Here is a 20,753-nt window from a genome sequence, read left to right as displayed (position 1 = left end):
CACGTCAATTCTCGACGCGAGGGGGGTACCCTGCGCGTCGATAAGTGAAGCAGAAGGAGCCTGACCATGCGTCACACATTTGACGAGTTGGGAGTGAGAACGTGTTGTGGTATATGGGCTCAAAATGTGGTCATAAATATTTTGTACTTGTAAATCAGGATTTGTATGTGTAAAAAGAATTTGTGCGTGCGTAAAAAAGATTTGTGTGTGTGTAAAAAAGATTTGTATGTGTAAAAAAGATTTGTGTGTGTGTAAAAAAGATTTGTATGTGTAAAAAGAATTTGTGCGTGCGTAAAAAAGATTTGTATGTGTAAAAAAGATTTGTGTGTGTGTAAAAAAGATTTGTATGTGTAAAAAGAATTTGTGCGTGCGTAAAAAAGATTTGTATGTGTAAAAAGAATTTGTGCGTGCGTAAAAAAGATTTGTATGTGTAAAAAAGATTTGTGTGTGGACTTAGCCAAAAACCCCCCTGCAAGTTACAAGTACGAATTTTGACCCTATTTTTCTTCCTGTCATCTGATTGGTCAATGTCATGTCAATCACAAATGTAACAATCCAATCAGAGAACAGATGGGTTTGGCTGTCGGAGGGGCGCTTTTTTGAACTGCAGGTCACACAAATCTTTTTTACACATACAAATCTTTTTTACGCACGCACAAATTCTTTTTACACATACAAATCTTTTTTACGCACGCACAAATTCTTTTTACACATACAAATCTTTTTTACGCACGCACAAATTCTTTTTACACATACAAATCTTTTTTACACACACACAAATCTTTTTTACACATACAAATCTTTTTTACGCACGCACAAATTCTTTTTACACATACAAATCCTGATTTACAAGTACAAAACTAATTTACAAGTACAAAATATTTATGACCACATTTTGAGCCCATAGTATGTGGTAGCCTGACTGTGCCACTGTTATGTATGTGATTGGTCTTTAGAACAAATGTCACCGTTTCACAGATAAGACTACAGGCCTTCCTGGAGGGGATTTCCTTTAAGGGAAAATAGGAATATTAAGGCAAATATGTGAAAAAGTATTACTGCTGCCTCTTTTCACTCCCCTTTCAACCCATTTGTCTTGAGAGTGATGGGGGTAGTTACAGGTCTGTGTGTGGGTGGATTTTCAGTGCTGGCCCTTCCATCCACCTTAAAGAGCACAGCACAGGCAGTAGCGGTTTTAGATACGGGCGACACGGGCAGTTGCCCGGGGCGGCATCGTGGTGGGGCGGCATCACGGGCATCGGCAAAAAAAAAAAAAAAAAAAATGCTCGTACACATGCTGCCCCGACATCAGCCAGCGCATATTGGGAATGTCATAGGCACCGATCGGTTTTCTATCGCCCATTTGCTGGGAGTAAGGGCGTCCTCCGTTTGCGAGGTGCGCCTGCTGCTTGCGGCACAGGGAGGAGAGGGCGGGGCGGCGGGGGATTTTCTGGCTGGCTGGAGCAGCATCTAATAACCAACTCGCAAAATAAAACAAAATAAAAACAAACCAACAAACACGAAAACACCAGACATTATGATACAGACTTATAATTTGCACCGATGTTTTTTCGAAATTCTATACACGAAAACTGAGCGCGAGAGCCCTCGGTGCGCCTGCGCGCTGCTGAAGTCAAAGTAAACTTTATTGTCATCTCCGCTACATACAGTCCAGTATATAGAGAGACGAGACGACGAGGCTCCAGTTACAGCAGTGCAAGTAAACAAACAATAAATATCAGAAGAGAAAGAAAATAAATATACACTTTAGGACCAGGGGAAAGGGATCAATAACAATTTAAAATTTACAGTTTGATGATTTAAAGTCTCACACACAACCTGTTGAAAGGGGAGGGGCTGGCTGCTTCCAAATACAGCACATTTCCTTCATAATGTTGTAAATCCAAGCCCATTATGTTGTCATGATTTGAATCCTAGGTTGTGTGAAATCCCAGAAATACACCCTAGACAAAGTGAATCTGTGAACTAAGGTGTAGGTCTGTTAGGTTATGTTGTGGTGATCCTCGGGTTGGGGGATTTGTGTTCATACTGGAGTGCAAAATTAAAACCAATGGAAGATGGACAAGAAAAGTTCAAAGCCATCAGGTGCTCAGTTTAGAAAAAAGAGAAAAGAAGAGGAGGAGAAATGAGCAAAAGATACAGGTAAGCAGATGTGTCATTGGATAATGGCAGGCCATCCTGAAACAATCAGAATCAGAATACTGTGGCATGCAGAGCAATCTCAACAAAGAAGCTCACAGAGAGATTGAGCTTGCTGTTCAACCCCAAGCTGGTCGGGGGAACTCTTTATTAAAATACTTCCCTATACCACACTGTGCTTCAGAGGGTCAATAACTACAAGCCTGAACTCACTCATGGTACTACATTCTTTCATCAACAATAACTGTCATTGAAATTATACTGCAGCATAAACACAACATTCAAGGTAACAGTTAAAAGTAACGTAAACATAAACAATAAAACAAGAACATCTAAACAGCTGCACATGTCCCAAGGCATGATGGGAGAGAACTAGCTGCTCCCCCAACACGCCACAATACTTTATTAATCCCATAAGGAAATAATGTGGATTACAGTTGCTCCAAGAAGAAATGGTAAAAATAGTAACAGTAACAGACTAAACTCCAAACAATACATTATAATATTAATTAGTCATTGTCAATTGTTGATTTGTTCTGTTCTCATTGTATGACACATTATAGCCGTTTGCATACTATGCATACTCTCTCTCTCCTTATGTGTGTGTACAACAGTTTTATGTTAATGTACAATCCTTAATATGTTTTGTGTGTGTGTGTGTGTGTGTGTGTGTGTGTGTATGTGTGTGTGTGGAGGGGGGGCGCCAGAGGGAGTGTTCGCCCAGGGCGCCAAACAGGCTAGGACCGCCACTGAGCACAGGCCATAGAAAACACCCTATTCTGAGTATGATGTTAATCCTACTAACTATATGTGACTTCCTGCTGACTTCCACTCAACTGAAAAACAGTGAGAAAACAACCAAATATGTCCAAAGAAAAAACTTAAATGCTGATCATAAACCCTGGAGAACTGCTGCTCAAGACCACTTCAACCTCCCTCCATGACACTTTGACCTTGGCCTCTAGTCTCCTTCGCCATGGAGGGCACTGCTCCCTGTAGCCAAGCATCTCACAAATCTCTCCTGCCATGGTGTAGATGAGCTGGTTAGTCTTTGTAATGGTTGCAGTAGGTATCGTCTCATCTGTCTATCATATCTCGTAGATCTTCTGAGGGTACTTCACGTAGTGTTGGTAGCTGGCTATCTATCTATGGGATAGATAGATAGATAGATAGATACCCAAATGACATTGACCAATCAGCTGAAAGGAAGAAAAACAAGCGAGGGAACTTTAACCCTGGGCTGAGTGGAGTCAGAGCCATCCTCACACACATGTGGAGGAGCTCATTGATCAGCTGGGAACCATATTTAGTTGTGATGATGTTGACTGTGGAGAAAAATGCCTGACTTTAGTGTGTGGAGCCAAACATGGTGACGAAGCTCAGAGTCATAGCTGAGAAACTCGTCTCAGTGGAAAAGTGGAAGGTCACTTCTTACAAACTGCTCTTTAAGGACCACGTTAGTCACATCAGCTGATTGCAGGTTTGAAAATCTGATTTGGGTTTTGGTTTGGATGTGACAGGGTCTGGGTCTGGACTGTGTTCTGCCTGTTTGTGACCTGTGACCTTTAGTGACGTCTGTCCTCCTGTTACAGGTGTGTGTGTGCTGCTGCGGTCTCCACCGACTGTTTCTGCAGGTGAGTCGATGAAGTGAAAACAATCAGTGGGACAACAAGAACTCAAATACATTGACTCTGTGTGTGTGTGTGTGTGTGTGTGTGTGTGTGTCCTCCAGTGACTCTGTCTGTCAGTCCAAACCTTCAGCAGGTCTTCAGTGGATCTTCAGTGGATCTGAGTTGTGTTGATGATGGACAGACAGCTGATGGATGGTCAGTGAGGACCAGAGGAGGACTCACTGAGGACTGTGGAGCAGCTGCAGGCTTTGGGAGGCTTCTTGGTTCCTACTGTGTTGTGGATCTTTCTGCTCCCAGTGAAACCTTCTGGTGTGAGGACTCCTCTGGACAGCAGAGTGACAGAGTCTCCTTCAGTGTCCAATCAGACACTACAGGTGAGATGTTCCAGCTGTGTCTCTGTCTCTGTGTGACTCTGCTCTCATTAACTGTTTGTCTCTGCTGGTCAGATAAAGGTGTCATCCTGGAGATCCCTGTACTTCCTGTGAGGACAGGAAGTGATGTCATTCTGCGCTGCAGGCAGAGGAATGGTGCTACAGTCGCAGCTTATTTCTTCATTAAAGGGCCTCGACCTAAAGAAACTAAACCAGAGCACATCATCACTAAGGTCCAGCATTCTGATGAAGGTCTCTACTCGTGTTCTACTGATCAGGGTGGAAAGTCTCCTGAGAGCTTTCTGAGGGTCAGAGGTCAGAACACTGACATCACTTCCTGTTTTAAAAGACCTGATGTAACATTGTGGCCTGATAATAAACTGACTGAACCTTCTTCATCATCTCTCCTGCAGATCCTCCTACAATCATCCATCCTCCTTCTCACTGTCCTCCTCCTCCCTCTCTCCTGGTCCCAGTTGTAGCAGGTCTGGTCTCCGTGGTTCTCCTGGTTCTGGTTCTGGGTGGAGTTCTGTTTCTCTTCAGTAAACTAAAAGGTGAGAAACCTGCACAGAAGTAAAAGTCCTGTTCTTTTAACGCTTAAAGCTGATAAGAGCAGCCACGCTTCCATCAACTCTTTTAAAACCTGCTGCAGGATGAGTTGGAACAATAATGTTTGTGCGTTTGAAAACAGAGGAGTTGTGTTTACACATCACACATTCAGCTGGTCCCAGGTTTCCTTCCACTCATGTGTCTGCAGGAACAACAAGTTCACAGCACTTCCTACTGTCTAACAAACACGCTGTCAGCACGAACCATCACATGAGTTTGATGTGCGCCATTACTCCTCCTGTTCTGATGTTTCTCTGTGTGATGTAGGAGGTCGGGGAGCAGACCTGTGGAGCTGTGGAGGTGACGGCTGTCTGAGACGGAGCGTCTGCCTCCCCTGTGAGTCTCCTTCATGTTTCTCCACATGTATTATCTGTGTTTCCACCACTGGAGGGCGCTGTGGGTTATTGATGTGTGGGAACAGTAACCAATCACTGCAGTCTGAATGCTTCTCTTTGGTCATGTGACCGTTTGATCTCTGATCAGTGTGTTCTTCAGTTTCAGGCCTGTGTCTGCTGACTGCTGCAGGTGAGCTGATGTTCCTACACCTGTCTGTCCTCATCATGACCTCTGACCTTTGGTGACCTTTAGTGACCTCTGTCCTGTTGCAGGTGTGTGTGTGCTGCTGCTGTCTGCTCTGACTGTTCCTGCAGGTGAGTTGAAGGTAACAGGAGCTCTGAGGTGATGTAGGCGCTCTGTGGTCGGTGCTCCATCATCATGTCTAACAATCCTCGGTCAGCCTCTTCTTCTTCTTCTCCTCTCCTTTATCTGACTGACTATTTATCAGCTGATCAGCTGATAAATAAAGTTTCAGCTTCTGTTTTGTTTTATCTGCTTGTCTTAAGAGCTGCTGTTTTACCATCCTTTGAAAAGGTTTTTAACATTTATTTCCGACTGTAGGAATTCTTTAACTCTTTTTTATTGTAACAAATTTTTCAAAGTTTATGAAACTCTGAGGGGAATTCATTCTCTTTGGTGTGTCCAGACTCACTCAAAGGTCCTCGAACACTAAGAAAAACCTGGCTTCCACATGAGGAACTACAAAAGACCATAAAACCACAGTTCTAACAATATATACTACATAACTATATACTTTATTTGAGTAATACAGACCTTCTGACTCCTCTGTGTCCTCCTCCTAACTCCTCCTCTGTGGAATTGTGAATGGAAATTCCCTCAAATTCCTCTCCGTTCTGCATTTTGATAATTTTATTTTACTCTTTATTGGATGAACATCTAAAGTGTGCGTTAGCTTCACTATAAACAGCATCGGATACTTCCTGGTTTAACAAAAAAGGCCTGTTTCCTTCTGTGTCCTCCTCTTCCAGCTCCTCCACCTCCCTGTGAGTCTGTGCTCAGACTCTTCTGCCTTCTAGCGGTCTTCTGTCCGTACTGCATCCTCACTGGTCTGCTGCTGTCTATCTGCTGGAGCAGGAAGACACCGAACAAACCAGCCATCTCCATGGAGATGACCCACTGTGATGGAGGAGGTCAGGGACCGGATGAAGTTGGTGTTGATGTCACTGCTGATGTCACCACTGAGCATGCCTTCTGAGCTGCAGACTGTGTGTCAGGGTACCCAGCATCTGCAGTATTCCTGTATTTTGATTCCTCTTTTGCTGTACTGGAGAAATGTTCTAGCGTTTACTGTCAGTATGTCTTAGTTAGGTTTGAGTTTATCACATCATCCCTGTTTCCTTGTTTATGTGTCATTCCCTGTTTCCTGTGTAAGTCTGTCCTCTGTGTCTGTCTCTTCAGTGATGTCTCCTCTGTCTCACCTCCCTTTCTGTTTCGTGGTATCATTCCATGTCTCCTCTGTCTGTATTGTGTTTCCTGTACATTCTCCCAGCCCATCATTTGAGTCTCCTCCCGTTTCCTTCCAAGTCCATCTACTTCTTCCCTCCCGTCTCCTGTGTCATGTTGTGTGAATTAGTGTTTCCTGTTTTACTTTGACAGTGTCACATCCTGTGTTCAGTGTGTGTAGTTTTGCTTCCTCTGTGTCTTCAGGTCCACTCTCCCTAATTACCCTCGTGTGCTTATATTGTGTCTGTTTCCCTCTGTCAGGTTGTCTGTATTTCCTCTGTGTCTTCAGGTCCGGTCCAGTTCCCTCGTCCCAGTATCATGTTCCAGTTTCCCTTGTTTTTTGCTTTAATTTTCCCAGTTTAGTCACTCATTATAGTCTTGGTTTCACATTTTAATTACGTCAACATTTCCAGCCTAAATAAATGACTGTCTTTCTGTTCAACCTCACTCTGGCCTCAGTTGTCTACATTTGGCTCCTCCTCCTCTCTCCACATGATCTGTCGTTGCAGATTAGGACACCGTGGAGCTCTGATGTGTTTCTATCAGACAGTAAGTTTACCTCAGCCTACGAGGTGAAAAAGCTAACTTGATCATCTTTAAATCTGTTACTGAGGTCTGGACGATGAACACACCCTATAAACAAGGAGCCCCTCCCACTAAGACTGATACTCCAGGGTATTCTCTTACCCAATAGCATGGTCACTGCTTACAGTTTTTCTCCATTGGTTTGGCTCATTTCTTGAAACAGAAATTACATTCTCAAAATAACATGGACAAACCTCCAAACCTCTTGGCAACTGTTCACAACAGAATGGCATTTCTCATTCATTTTATCAAATGGCAAATGCCTTAGTACATGTCTCAATTGTCTCAGTGCATCTTTGCAAATGATTAAATACTAGTGATGCGCGAATCATGAACGAATCGTTCAATACTCGAGAATCACTTTACTGACTCATGAATCATGATTCACAAGCGCAACTGACTCACTGACTCATCCCTGTTGCTGTTAGCAAACTAATTTCATTAGTAGAAATATATCTAGCTTATAATTCAAATTGTGAAGAAAAACACAACATCCAGTATCTTAACAAAAACATTTCTGCTCTGAACTGGAAGAAAAAACCCTGAGTAGAAGCTCACATCAAGACAATAGCTCCTCGGTTCACAGTAGCATCGCTCTGCTAACATGCTAAGAGCACATTTGAGCTACTCACCCCCTCCCTTCCTGCGCTGAATCTTAGGGGAAGCAAATCACTCAGGACTCACTAACCCCCTCCCTCCTGTGCTGAATCGTAAGCTGTGTCCCAATTCAGGGTATGCACGCTTGAAGTACGCATTTCAAGTGCGATTACGTCACCGCCACGCGACGACGGCTGTCCCAATTCAAAGTGTACTTCAAATGCATACTCTAAATGCGTCGTCGATTTCCCCAAATATCAAGCGTGGTCCGGTGCACGCTTCGTGGCCCCATATATCCCACAATTCATAGCGCGGCGGTGGGTGTGGATAATTTTGCCGCAAAATACGGCAGAAGGGAGCGGCCGAAGAGTGAACTGTCAAAAGTAAGTACTGAATATGATGTCACTTATTTATGTGCGAATGTTTAAGAACATTAAAACATTACTGTTGGCCACATGTCGGCAAAGTTATGTGACATTAGCGATGTTTGTACTTTCAGCGTTTACTTGGTTTTAAAGCCTCTACTTATAAATATATATGTAGTTGACCTTAATCTTACAGAGAATGTGATGATTCTATGGATAATTAAAGTCAGTCATATATCCACAAACACAACAAGCTGAAAGTCAGTGATGCTGCTCGGTTTGCAGTCCTGAATATGACGGCACAAGCAGGATTCACTGCACTGTTAATGTTAGCTATGTTATATTGCTGCCTCTGTTCGGTGGTGTCGAGCCAAACGGACTTTAACGTGTGTTTGAACGAGCTGACGGTTCACTCGTTAAGCTGAAAGAAAGATGCTTTAATCACAGGAGTCACACATGTGTCCACTGTACCATCTGGAACTCTTCTTGTTTAGCACTCGTAATAACACAAACACTAAATCCTCCTTCTCTTGTGCTGTTTTGTAGCAGTGTATACACCTGAGACTGTCACCTGTCTGTCTGTCCTGCACTCTCTCTCTGTTTCTTTCTCTCTGATTGTGGAATAAAAGTATGAACATGTATTTATAAGTTACACTTGTGTTTGAATCCTGCAGCTTATCACACATTTGATCTGCTTTATAAGAAAGCCCTCCGCAAAGCAAGAACATCTTACTATTCGTCACTGATTGAAGAAAATAAGAACAACCCCAGGTTTCTCTTCAGCACTGTAGCCAGGCTGACAAAAAGTCAGAGCTCTACTGAGCCAACAATCCCTTTAACGTTAACTAGTAATTACTTCATGAATTTCTTCACAAATAAAATTTTTATCATTAGAGAAAAAATTACCAATAATCATCCCACAGATGTAATATTATCTACAGCTACTTTTAGTACCATCGATGTTAAGTTAGACTCTTTTTCTCCAATTGATCTTTCTGAGTTAACTTCAATAATTAATTCCTCCAAACCATCAACGTGTCTTTTAGACCCCATTCCTACAAAACTGCTCAAAGAAGTCCTGCCATTAATTAATGCTTCAATCTTAAATATGATCAACCTATCTCTAATAATCGGCTATGTACCACAGGCCTTCAAGGTGGCTGTAGTTAAATCTTTACTTAAAAAGCATCTCTAGACCCAGCTGTCTTAGCTAATTATAGGCCAATCTCCAACCTTCCTTTCATATCAAAAATCCTTGAAAGAGTAGTTGTCAAACAGCTAACAGATCATCTGCAGAGGAATGGCTTATTTGAAGAGTTTCAGTCAGGTTTCAGAGCTCATCACAGCACAGAAACAGCTTTAGTGAAGGTTACAAATGATCTTCTTATGGCCTCTGACAGTGGACTCATCTCTGTGCTTGTCCTGCTAGACCTCAGTGCTGCGTTTGATACTGTTGATCATAATATCCTATTAGAGCGATTGGAACATGCTGTAGGTATTACAGGTACTGTGCTGCAGTGGTTTGTATCATATCTATCTAATAGACTCCAGTTTGTTCATGTAAATGGAGAGTCCTCTTCACACACTAAGGTCTATTATGGTGTTCCACAGGGTTCAGTGCTAGGACCAATTCTATTTACATTATACATGCTTCCCCTAGGCAGCATCATTAGAAGACATAGCATAAATTTTCACTGCTATGCAGATGACACGCAGCTCTATCTATCCATGAAGCCAGGTAACACACACCAATTAGTTAAACTGCAGGAATGTCTTAAAGACATAAAGACCTGGATGGCCGCTAACTTTCTGCTTCTTAATTCAGATAAAACTGAGGTTATTGTACTCGGCCCTGAAAATCTTAGAAATATGGTATCTAAGCAGATCCTTACTCTGGATGGCATTACCTTGGCCTCCAGTAATGCTGTGAGGAACCTTGGAGTCATTTTTGACCAGTACATGTCCTTCAACGCACATATTAAACAAATATGTAAGACTGCTTTCTTCCATTTGCGCAACATCTCTAAAATTAGAAATATCCTGTCTCAGAGTGACGCTGAAAAACTAGTTCATGCATTTATTACTTCCAGGCTGGACTACTGTAATTCTTTATTATCAGGATGTCCTAAAAACTCACTGAAAAGTCTTCAGCTAATCCAAAATGCTGCAGCAAGAGTACTGACAGGGACTAGAAAGAGAGAGCATATTTCTCCTGTTTTGGCTTCCCTTCATTGGCTTCCTGTTAAATCCAGAATTGAATTCAAAATCCTGCTCCTCACATACAAGGTCTTAAATAATCAGGCCCCATCTTATCTTAATGACCTTGTAGTACCATATCACCCTATTAGAGCACTTCGCTCTCGCTCTGCACGCTTACTTGTTGTTCCTAGAGTATTTAAAAGTAGAATGGGAGGGAGAGCCTTCAGTTTTCAGGCCCCTCTTCTGTGGAACCAGCTTCCAGTTTGGATTCGGGAGACAGACACTATCTCTACTTTCAAGATTAGGCTTAAAACTTTCCTTTTTGCTAAAGCATATAGTTAGGGCTGGACCAGGTGACCCTGAATCCTCCCTTAGTTATGCTGCAATAGACGTAGGCTGCCGGGGATTCCCATGATGCATTGAGTTTTTCCTTTCCAGTCACCTTTCTCACTCACTATGTGTTAATAGACCTCTCTGCATCGAATCATATCTGTTATTAATCTCTGTCTCTCTTCCACAGCATGTCTTTCATCCTGTTTTCCTTCTCTCACCCAACCAATCACAGCAGATGGCCCCGCCCCTCCCTGAGCCTGGTTCTGCCGGAGGTTTCTTCCTGTTAAAAGGGAGTTTTTCCTTCCCACTGTCGCCAAAGTGCTTGCTGATAGGGGGTCATATGATTGTTGGGTTTTTCTCTGTATTTATTATTGTGCGATCTACTGTACAATATAAAGCGCCTTGAGGCGACTTTTGTTGTGATTTGGCGCTATATAAATAAAATTGAATTGAATTGAATTGAATTGAATTGATTTCCATGTGTGACAACTGCAAGTGTCCAGAGTGAGGACAGACTGAGGGACCCACTGCTGCACATCATCTGTGAGGCTTTGCACCCCTGATGAGCCACCAGGACAAACTCAGCAGTGTGTGAGGAAGAGGAGGAGGAAGAGCCAGCACCAGCTGACAGATGGAGAGAATAGACAGACTGTTCCCTGTTTGTGAAGGACTGCTAGGAAAGTTTAACATAACTAATTGTCTGTCCTGAATCAGTCTTATTAGGTAATGTTCAAATAATGTTATCATCCCAGTGTTTTCAGTGTGGGAGAAAGTACTCAGGGCCTTCAAGTTACACACTATGAAAGGCAGCAACAAGTTTAATATTCAGAAACCTAAAGTATGTATCAGCAGCAGAATGGAGCTAAAAATAAATGTTTGTTTCAGTTCTATGAAGCTTTGAGTATTTTGGATTAGTAGCACTGCTGTGTTTGTTGCATCATATTGCTGTAATTGTTTATATGCTTTATATATTCTGAGGTAAGTTGATCTATAGTGTTACATCATATTCTATAAGGATGTTATGTGTTTGTGTACTTTCTGCCCAGTTTGACCCATTTAGCAGAAGTCAGCCTGTTTAAGGCTCTGATATCTATTCTGTATGACTTAAAGCAGTTATGACATGGTCTGATTTTCTCACCCAATAAAGGAATATTTCATATATCAGTCTGATCTTCATTCTATCAGAAACAGTTATCACAGCTCGTACATTTTCTTTTTACACATATATATAAGCATTGAGCCAAATTTAGTAATGCCAACATATTGAAAGAACAATGTTTATCTCTTATATATAATACATCTGTATATACACTGTCAGAGATACTTGTCTTTGAGTGAAGATTTAAGGTGATAGGAAATATAAATAACTGCTACTTGCATCTTTGACCCAGAGTTCAAGCTCATATATATATACATATATATATATACATATATATATGTATATATATATATATATATATATATATATATAATCTGACAATACATATAATATTGTCCATATTATATTAACATTACCACAGTGAGATGACTTTAGTCTCATGAACAACATTAGCTAATTATTATTTACTAACTAATCTTGAAATGACCGTTCAGTACAGAAATGAAGCCCAACTATCATGTTTTACAGTCCTGTGGTCTCAACTAATCAAAGTGATGTCATGACAAAAATGAATGACCAACAAAACATTTTTTCTCCTTCATTTCTGTCACACAAAGCTGTATGAAACGTTTCTCGCGGTTAGTATCATGGTTACTAGGCAACCTGAACAGCGCGACGAAGGCTAGACCGTCCCATTTCACAAGCCTCTCACTTCCGCACTTCTCGTACTTGTAGTACGCACCGTACGTAGTACGCGTAGTGTGCGTACTTCAAGCGTGCATACCCTGAATTGGGACACAGCCGTAGTGTAAGCAAATCGCTCAGGACTCACTCACCCCCTCCCTCCTGGCTCGCAGCTACTTCTTCTTCTTCTTGGTTGGCAATCAATGTTAAGGCACACTACCGCCCCCTGGCTCACAGCGCCAGTGGACATTTAGATGAGAAAATATATATTTGACACATGTAAGGAAAATACTAATAAAATTTAAATAAACAAAAGAAATGTTCCCTTTAGAATTTCTTTTGCTCTTTTTTGCTATATAAAATAGTTGTTTTCTTTAAGAATCACTCATCTTAGTGTCACACAGTGGAAAATTGTGTTTTCATATTTTGTTTTGAATCAGACTGTGTATTGCTACATAGTGATTTTATTTGCGTGTTTTATTGCTATAGTGCTCTTGCATGATTGTTTATTGATATTTTTATTGCATGATTTTATCCCCATATTTATACTGTTTCGTGTCGCTGTATAGTATTCTTTTTTATTCCACTGTGGATTGGACAGATAATCGCGTGCACCTGTGAGGTGGAGGCGTGCCCCCGAGGTGGCCTATTGGCCGCCAAACTGACTTAAGGGAGATAGTGAGCGCAAAGACAGGAGAAGAGACACACAGAAAGCGAAGAGCAGGAAACGTATGCAGACGAGCGCATGTATAGAAGGACCGGCCTGCCTGTGCAGCGTCACGAGACTTCCGGCGATTCAGTTCTGACGGACAGAATAGCAACAGTGGGAGGCGACGCGTGAAATCCACAGTAGGGCAGAGGGGACGCCTCTGCCTGCATCCGTGAGTATCGCTTTCCCACTAGGCGTGGTTTTGCCGGGGAAGGGTAACAGTGGCTGTGCCGACTACGTTGCTGGCCCGTGTTTGTTGTTTTAGGGCCGGGCTACGAGGGAAGCCGTGTGCGGGTGCGGAGAGTGGCTGGACTGCACGGTCACGCGCCGCCAGGTGGGGATAGGAGCCTCCTCCCTGGCCTTCTGCTGGCGAGATTTTCCCATCCCGGAAGAGGAGCTCCCCTTCTGTCTCTTTCAGCTAAGGAACATTTGCCCGAGTGTGTGTGGTTGGACACTGGGAATAGAGGACTCTGGGGGGGACGTTTTATCGTATAAAAAGGACATTCATTTAGCTTTGATTTTTTTAATTGTATTTTAATCTCTGCCGGCAGGGCTTTTTAGCGGGTTGGGAACATTTATTTTTATTGTATAGTGGGGATTTTAACTTCGACTTGTGATTCTGGCTGTTCTTCTAAAAAAATAAATGGTGTGTTTAAAGCCGGCCCAGTGTCCGTACTCCGAGCGCTGATTCACTCTCTCCCCTTATGCTTGTATGTATATAGACGTGGTGGCGAAGATTTAGGTCACCAGTTTAGCGGCTACATATTTTTGGCGTTTGTCGACAGGATACAAGTTTGGGGAGCAGTGTTCAGCACCTGGAGTGCAGATATAGAGATGATGATGCCAGTGTATCCGGGTGCCCCTTGGGTACCAAAATATAAGGGTTTTGAAGCGGATGTTTCATATGGAGACTGGAAAGAACAAATACAAGGTTTATTGAATGCTCAAGAAATAGCTGAGGCCCGGAAAGTAGAAATTTTAATTGGGGCTTTAAGTGGCGAGGCAAAGCGTCAAGTAAGCGTGTTAGAAGAAAAAGATAGAGACCAGATTAGGAAAATATTCACATATCTAGATTCTTTATATGGTGACAATACCTCCCTAGCAGTTCTGAGGTCGCAGTTTTTTAGCTGTATACAAAAACCAAATGAGTCGGTAAAATCTTTTACCTTAAGGTTGAGGGAGTTGTACTGCAGGCTACAACAGCGCAATCCAAATCAAGCACCTACTGAAAAGTGTTTACAGGAACAGATGCTGTTGGGCCTGCGGGAGGGCCCGTTGTCGCAAACCCTGCGAGCCTACGTGCGTCACCATCCAGAAGAGGATTTCGCAACAGTCCATCGGGAGGCGTTGCTTCTAGAGGAGGAACAGCTGGGACACCAGGGATTGCAAACTACGTGTTTGGCAGTGGGTGAGTCCAGGTGTGTTAAGCCACCTTATGAACCAGACTGGAAAGAGACTTTTAAAAAAGAAATTATGGAGGATGTTAAGGGTCAAATGCGAGACCTTGTCAAAGATGTTGTTAATGAGATTAAACCGCTCTTGCCGCAGCAAAGCCCAGCCGGCTCAGCTTTTAATAAATCAAGGTTTAGGCCAAAGCGTTCTGGGTATGCTAATAACTGGACCCGAGAGGGAGAACCCATTTGTCATCGTTGTAAACAAGCTGGGCATATTGCCAGATTCTGTCCAAGCACACTAGACCAGCAACCACCTTTAAACTAATAAACTCCACTGCAGAGGCCCAGGCGGTGGGACAAGGGACATTTCCAACAATCAGGGGGCTAGTACAGCTTTTGTGGGAGAATGTCCACTTATTGAGGTGTGTATGGGAGGAGTTAAAATGACTGGATTATTAGACACAGGCTCTCAGGTTACACTGGTGCAACAGCAGGTAATGGATCTCCATTTCCCTGAAGTGAATAAAACTGACACACCCCTGTTGTTCGCCTTAAAGGCTGCCAATGGACTTGAGATACCATACTCAGGCTATGCAGTTATGGATTTTGAGGTAGAAGGGGTGGAGATACCAGGAAAAGGGGTTGTGGTTGTGAGAAATGACTGTTCCACGCACCCTTTAATTATTGGGATGAATGTTATTAGTGCATGCTGGAATGATGTTTTGCCAAAGGCAAGTCTGCTTTTCACCCTCAAAAGCTGAAGTCCCGCAGAGCATGGAAAGAGGCGTTTGCTGTCTGTCAACAGACTGCTACCACCAAGACTGATGGCTTTCTAGGCTATGTTCGACCTGCTAGCCGCAGAGGAGTCAAGGTGCCCCCGAACTGTGAAGTGATGGTCTGGGGCCGGACGTGTAAAGGTAAGGGTGGGACAGAACGTTTGGCACTAGTGGAAGCATTACCTGATGCTGGACCCTGGGGGTAGCCCGAACCCTGTCAGTAGTCAAAGGAGGGAGGCTCCCCATCCGGGTCTGTAACCCTAATCCATATGAAGTGACTATAGGACGCTACCAGAAAATGGGACAGTTGTATCAGGTGGAGGAGTTGGATGTGGAGGGGGACAGTGATCTTAGCCTGACAGTGGGATCCGATGGTGTGATCGAGGTGGGCGTAGTTGAAGCAGCTGGGCCCGAAGAGCCTGTGATCCCTGAAGTGGAGGTGAGTCAACTGATTAACGGCATAGACTTGACCCCCCAGCAGAAGGCCGAGCTCCAGACCCTGCTGCAGAGGTGGCGAAAGGTGTTTGCTGTGAATGAGGAGGATTACGGAAGAACTGATTTGGTCCAACACCAGATCCACACAGGTGATGCACCACCCATTAAACAAAAATACCGCCCCTTACCACCACTGATGTACAAGGAGATTAAGATACTCCTAGCAGATATGCTGAAAAAAGGTGTTATTCGGGAGAGTAGCAGTCCCTGGGCAGCCCCCATTGTGTTGGTGAGGAAAAAGGATGGCAGTTGGCGATTTTGTGTAGACTACAGAAAATTAAACGCAGTAACTCATAAAGATGCGTTCCCACTCCCCCGAATTGAAGAGACTTTAACATGTCTGACCAGAGCCGAGTGGCTTTCCACACTGGATCTTGCCAGTGGATACTGGCAGGTGGAAATGGATCCCAAGGATCGGGAGAAAACTGCATTTACCACCCCGTTGGGGTTGTTTGAGTTTGATCGCATGCCTTTTGGACTCTGTAATGCCCCTGCCACCTTTCAGCGCCTGATGCAGCGGTGTCTAAGTAGTCATCTCTCTGAATCTGTTTTGGTATATCTGGATGATATAATAATCTACTCACCTGACTTCTCTACTCATCTACAGCAGTTGGAGAACGTCCTGCAGAAGCTGTGGCAACATGGACTGAAGCTGAGGCTGGACAAATGTAAGCTGTTTCACCGTCAGGTGAAGTTCCTGGGGCATCTTGTCGACCAACAAGGGGTAAGACCGGACCCTGAGAAAATCCAAGCTGTTCAGAACTGGCCTGTTCCCTCTACCACCCGTCAGGTCAGAGCTTTCCTGGGCCTGGCAGGTTACTACAGGCGGTTCGTCCCAGGGTTCGCTAGGTTGGCTAGACCTTTAAATGCTCTGCTTGTGGGAATTTCTAGCAGGTCGAGCATGCAGGTCCAGTGGTCTGCTGAATGTCAGGAAGCCTTTGACAGTTTGAAACGTGCTCTTACCGGGCCTCCTATTCTGGCTTATGCAGATTTCCTGGAGCCCTTTGTACTTTATACTGATGCCAGCAATCAAGGCTTAGGTGCTGTGTTAGCTCAGGTGCAAGATGGCCAGGAACGGGTGATTGCATATGCCAGCAGGAGCCTACACCCCACCGAGCGAAACGACAAAAACTATAGCTCCTTCAAATTGGAACTTTTAGCCCTGAAATGGGCCGTTACTGAGAAGTTCAAGGATTACTTGACAGGTGCCAAGTTTGTCGTGTATACTGACAACAATCCCGTGGCCCACCTACAGAATGCTAGACTTGGGGCAACAGAGCAACGCTGGGTGGCGCAGCTGGCATCCTTTGACTTCGAGGTTAAGTACAGGGCCGGAAAAGAGAATGCTAATGCTGATGCTCTCTCTAGGTTTCCCACAGACTGCCAAACAGCCTATATAAACACAACGAGTGCGCCATGTCGGGATCCACAGGGGCTGGTGCCACAGATGAATGACTGGAAGGAGGCGCAGGAAAAGGACATGGATCTGCGCATCCTGAGGGAGTATGTGGAACGGGGAGTCCCCCCGGATGCACCAACGAGGGGATCCCTGCCTAGCCCTGTACAGAAGTTATTACATCAATGGAGAAGGCTGCAGGTTTGTGAGGGTACGCTGTGCAGAGAGGTAAGGGACCCTAACACTAACGAAATGTACCTTCAGATCCTATGTCCTGCAGAGAGACACAAGGAGGTGTGGGAGAAGTATCATGAGGCAGCGGCGCATGCAGGAGTGGAAAAGACACTGTCCAGGATACGTCGCTTCTTTTATTGGCCCAGCATGGAAGAGGAGGTGCGCGAATTCCAGCTAGGGTGCGCTGCGTGTAGCCTGCGAGATAGAAATAGGCCTAGAGCCCCTTTGCATCCCATTATTGTGTCGTATCCCCTTGAGATTGTGGCCTTGGACTTTCTTACATTGGGGAGGCCCACAGACAGGTACCAGAATATTCTGGTGATGACTGATCTTTTCACACGGTACGCCTGGGCAGTTCCTACCAAAGATCAGACTGCTCAGACTGCAGTGCATGCTCTTTGGGCTCACGTGATTCAGACCTTCGGTTGCCCGACCAGGCTACACTCAGATAGAGGTGGTAGTTTTGAGTCTGCCCTGATGTACCAGCTGTGTAAGTGCTATGGCATTACAAAAAGCAAGACCACCCCATACCACCCGGCTGGAAATGGTGGGGTTGAGAGGATGAACCAGACATTGCTGCACATGCTTCGGTCCCTAGAGTCAGAGAGACAACAGAGGTGGCCAGAATATCTCCCAGAGCTCTTACAAGCATACAACAATACTGTCCATAGTGCCACAGGGTATGCGCCGTCGTACCTGATGTTTGGGCGGCATTTGAGACAGCCGGTGGATTTAAACCTAGGTGTTGAGCGGGAATCCCCATGCCACGACCTGGGAGGGTGGGTTAAGGACCATCACCAGAAACTATCTTTTGCCTATGAGATGGCTAGGAAAAAGATGAGGGCAGCAGCCACCCAAAACAAGAGGGCTTATGACCGAAGTGCGCGGGCCCTGCCATTGGTGCCAGGCGAGAGAGTTTGGATAAGGGACAGGAATAGGCAGGGACAAGGCAAGTTGCACCCAGGTTGGAGCTCAGAGCCGTATGCGGTAGTGGAAGAGGTTGGCAATACAGGTGTAGTGTATAAGGTGCAGCCGGAGAAAGGGGGAGGGGAGAAGGTCCTCCATCGGAATGCACTAAAGTTGTGCATTACCCCTGTAGCAGACCACCACCCAGAGGGGCAGGGAGTCAGCCTTGAGGGAGAGATGCTAGTTGAGCCTCCATTTTATGGTTTCGTGCCCAGCACTCCAGCCCAGCAGCCGAGAGAGTTGTCAGAGGTACGGCGCTCGACGAGGCCTAATTTTGGTCAGCCACCCGCCCGTTACAGATCGCTTGACTAGGGTGACAGGGACTGTCACAGGTAAAATGTGGGGGATGTCACACAGTGGAAAATTGTGTTTTCATATTTTGTTTTGAATCAGACTGTGTATTGCTACATAGTGATTTTATTTGCATGTTTTATTGCTATAGTGCTCTTGCATGATTGTTTATTGATATTTTTATTGCATGATTTTATCCCCATATTTATACTGTTTCGTGTCGCTGTATAGTATTCTTTTTTATTCCACTGTGGATTGGACAGATAATCGCGTGCACCTGTGAGGTGGAGGCGTGCCCCCGAGGTGGCCTATTGGCCGCCAAACTGACTTAAGGGAGATAGTGAGCGCAAAGACAGGAGAAGAGACACACGGAAAGCGAAGAGCAGGAAACCGAACGTATGCAGACGAGCGCATGTATAGAAGGACCGGCCTGCCTGTGCAGCGTCACGAGACTTCCGGCGATTCAGTTCTGACGGACAGAATAGCAACAGTGGGAGGCGACGCGTGAAATCCACAGTAGGGCAGAGGGGACGCCTCTGCCTGCATCCGTGAGTATCGCTTTCCCACTGTTGGGCGCTAGGCGTGGTTTTGCCGGAGAAGGGTAACATTAGCAGTAGGATTTACATTAAAAGAGAAACAAATTAAGTTTGAGTGAAAATGTACATTTTTTGCACTCTCTGGTCAACTGACTCAGTGACTCAAATGACTCAAAAAACCCGATTCACTTTGGTGAGTGACTCATTAAAACTCGATTCAGTAAAAAGAATCAAATTTACCATCACTATTAAATACAAGTAGCCTACAGTTATACAGTTAGCCCACATTTAGCACATTTTCCAAATGAATAGATCTTGTAGATCTAAACTGATTAGTTGATTCTCAGTCTAATGATCATTCTCTCCAAAACATGTCAGCATGATTTCATTGTATAAGTATATATTGTATTGTATATATTTCATTATATTCATATATTATATACATATACACATATACATATACACATACATATATTCATTATATTGTATATATTTCATTGTATAAGTACTCGCATGCACAACTGTCTGTTCATTTGTCAAAATTGGTCAAGAACATAATACCACGAATACCATATATGAATTTCTTTGAATATTTGATAAATTGATGACAGTCATTGACAGTCAGGTGAAACTAGACTAACGAAGGGGGAGTGTCACACACAGGTGTGTTCCATGATTGTGTGCTGCCAAACACAGATATATAGAGCTTGACCAGAGCTGGTCCGATCTCTGAACATGGATAGACAAGGCCAAGCAAACAGACAAGGGTAAGTTCTTCCTCAAGGAAGAGGAGGAGGAAGAAGAATAAGAGGAGGATTGAGAATGCGTGGTGGAGGAATAGGGGGAAGAGGCCGAGGTGCGCGAAGACACTGTGCTGTCCCGAATGAAATTCGGGCCACAATTATAGACCATGTCATAAACCATGGCCTCACAATGGCAGAGGCAGGTCGTCGAGTGCAGCCTAATGTGCCTCGCTCTACAGTCTCCTCCATCATCCATCCAGGGAAAACAGGTATGTACTCTATGTAATTTATGATGGAATTATATGTTGTATAGGACAGGGCACTGTGCGTGAGGCAAAAAATGTATAACTTACTGTAGAGATTTTGTGTGCATCTGCCTACAGTAGTAGGTCTATAATAGCAGGTGGAGAGGACTAGTGGAATGTTGTGATACTAAATATGACAAGAAATATATTGAACAAATTACTGTAAACTATGGAATTACATAATTCATACAGTTCAGAGTAGTATTCCAGTCACTGTGCAATGTTGCATTAGGATTGTGGTGAAGTTACTGTGAGTAAAACAATAATACAATTACACTGGTAACTTACTGTATTCTGTTCTTTGTGTAGGATTGGACGACAACCTCACGTGGGTGGCAGAGGAAAACTGCTCAATGAACAACAGGACAGAGAGATTTGTAACATGGTGATGACAAATAACGCCATCACATTGAGACAGATCCGTGATGCCATCCTTCAGGACAATCATATATTCCAGAATATAAACACAATAAGC

The 20,753-nt window shown here is 44.0% G+C and overlaps 2 protein-coding genes and 1 long non-coding RNA gene across 3 annotated transcripts; all 3 read left to right on the top strand.

Annotated features, from left to right (window-relative positions):
- Window positions 1-3,526: 3,526 nt before the first annotated feature.
- Window positions 3,527-4,754, top strand: LOC109200603 (uncharacterized). Its single transcript, XM_025904696.1, has 5 exons — window positions 3,527-3,620; window positions 3,753-3,794; window positions 3,893-4,165; window positions 4,238-4,477; window positions 4,576-4,754. Exons 1-5 carry the CDS (start codon window positions 3,527-3,529, stop codon window positions 4,737-4,739), a joined length of 813 nt encoding a protein of 270 aa, XP_025760481.1. The 3' UTR covers window positions 4,740-4,754.
- An 8,434-nt stretch (window positions 4,755-13,188) lies between these two features.
- LOC109200601 (uncharacterized) lies at window positions 13,189-13,905 on the top strand. The gene is made up of 2 exons (XR_002060759.2): window positions 13,189-13,314; window positions 13,408-13,905. It is a non-coding gene; the product is annotated as an uncharacterized LOC109200601 (long non-coding RNA).
- Window positions 13,906-14,390: 485 nt separating this feature from the next.
- On the top strand, window positions 14,391-19,285 carry LOC109200602 (uncharacterized). Its single transcript, XM_019356186.1, has 6 exons — window positions 14,391-14,550; window positions 15,268-15,453; window positions 15,597-15,896; window positions 16,415-16,475; window positions 17,176-18,735; window positions 18,958-19,285. Exons 1-5 carry the CDS (start codon window positions 14,391-14,393, stop codon window positions 18,713-18,715), a joined length of 2,247 nt encoding a protein of 748 aa, XP_019211731.1. The 3' UTR covers window positions 18,716-18,735; window positions 18,958-19,285.
- The last annotated feature ends 1,468 nt before the right edge of the window (window positions 19,286-20,753 follow it).

The sequence above is a fragment of the Oreochromis niloticus genome, unplaced genomic scaffold, assembly GCF_001858045.2.
Source record: "Oreochromis niloticus isolate F11D_XX unplaced genomic scaffold, O_niloticus_UMD_NMBU tig00003574_pilon, whole genome shotgun sequence".
NCBI lineage: Eukaryota > Metazoa > Chordata > Actinopteri > Cichliformes > Cichlidae > Oreochromis > Oreochromis niloticus.
This window is presented reverse-complemented; position numbering and strand designations above follow the sequence as displayed.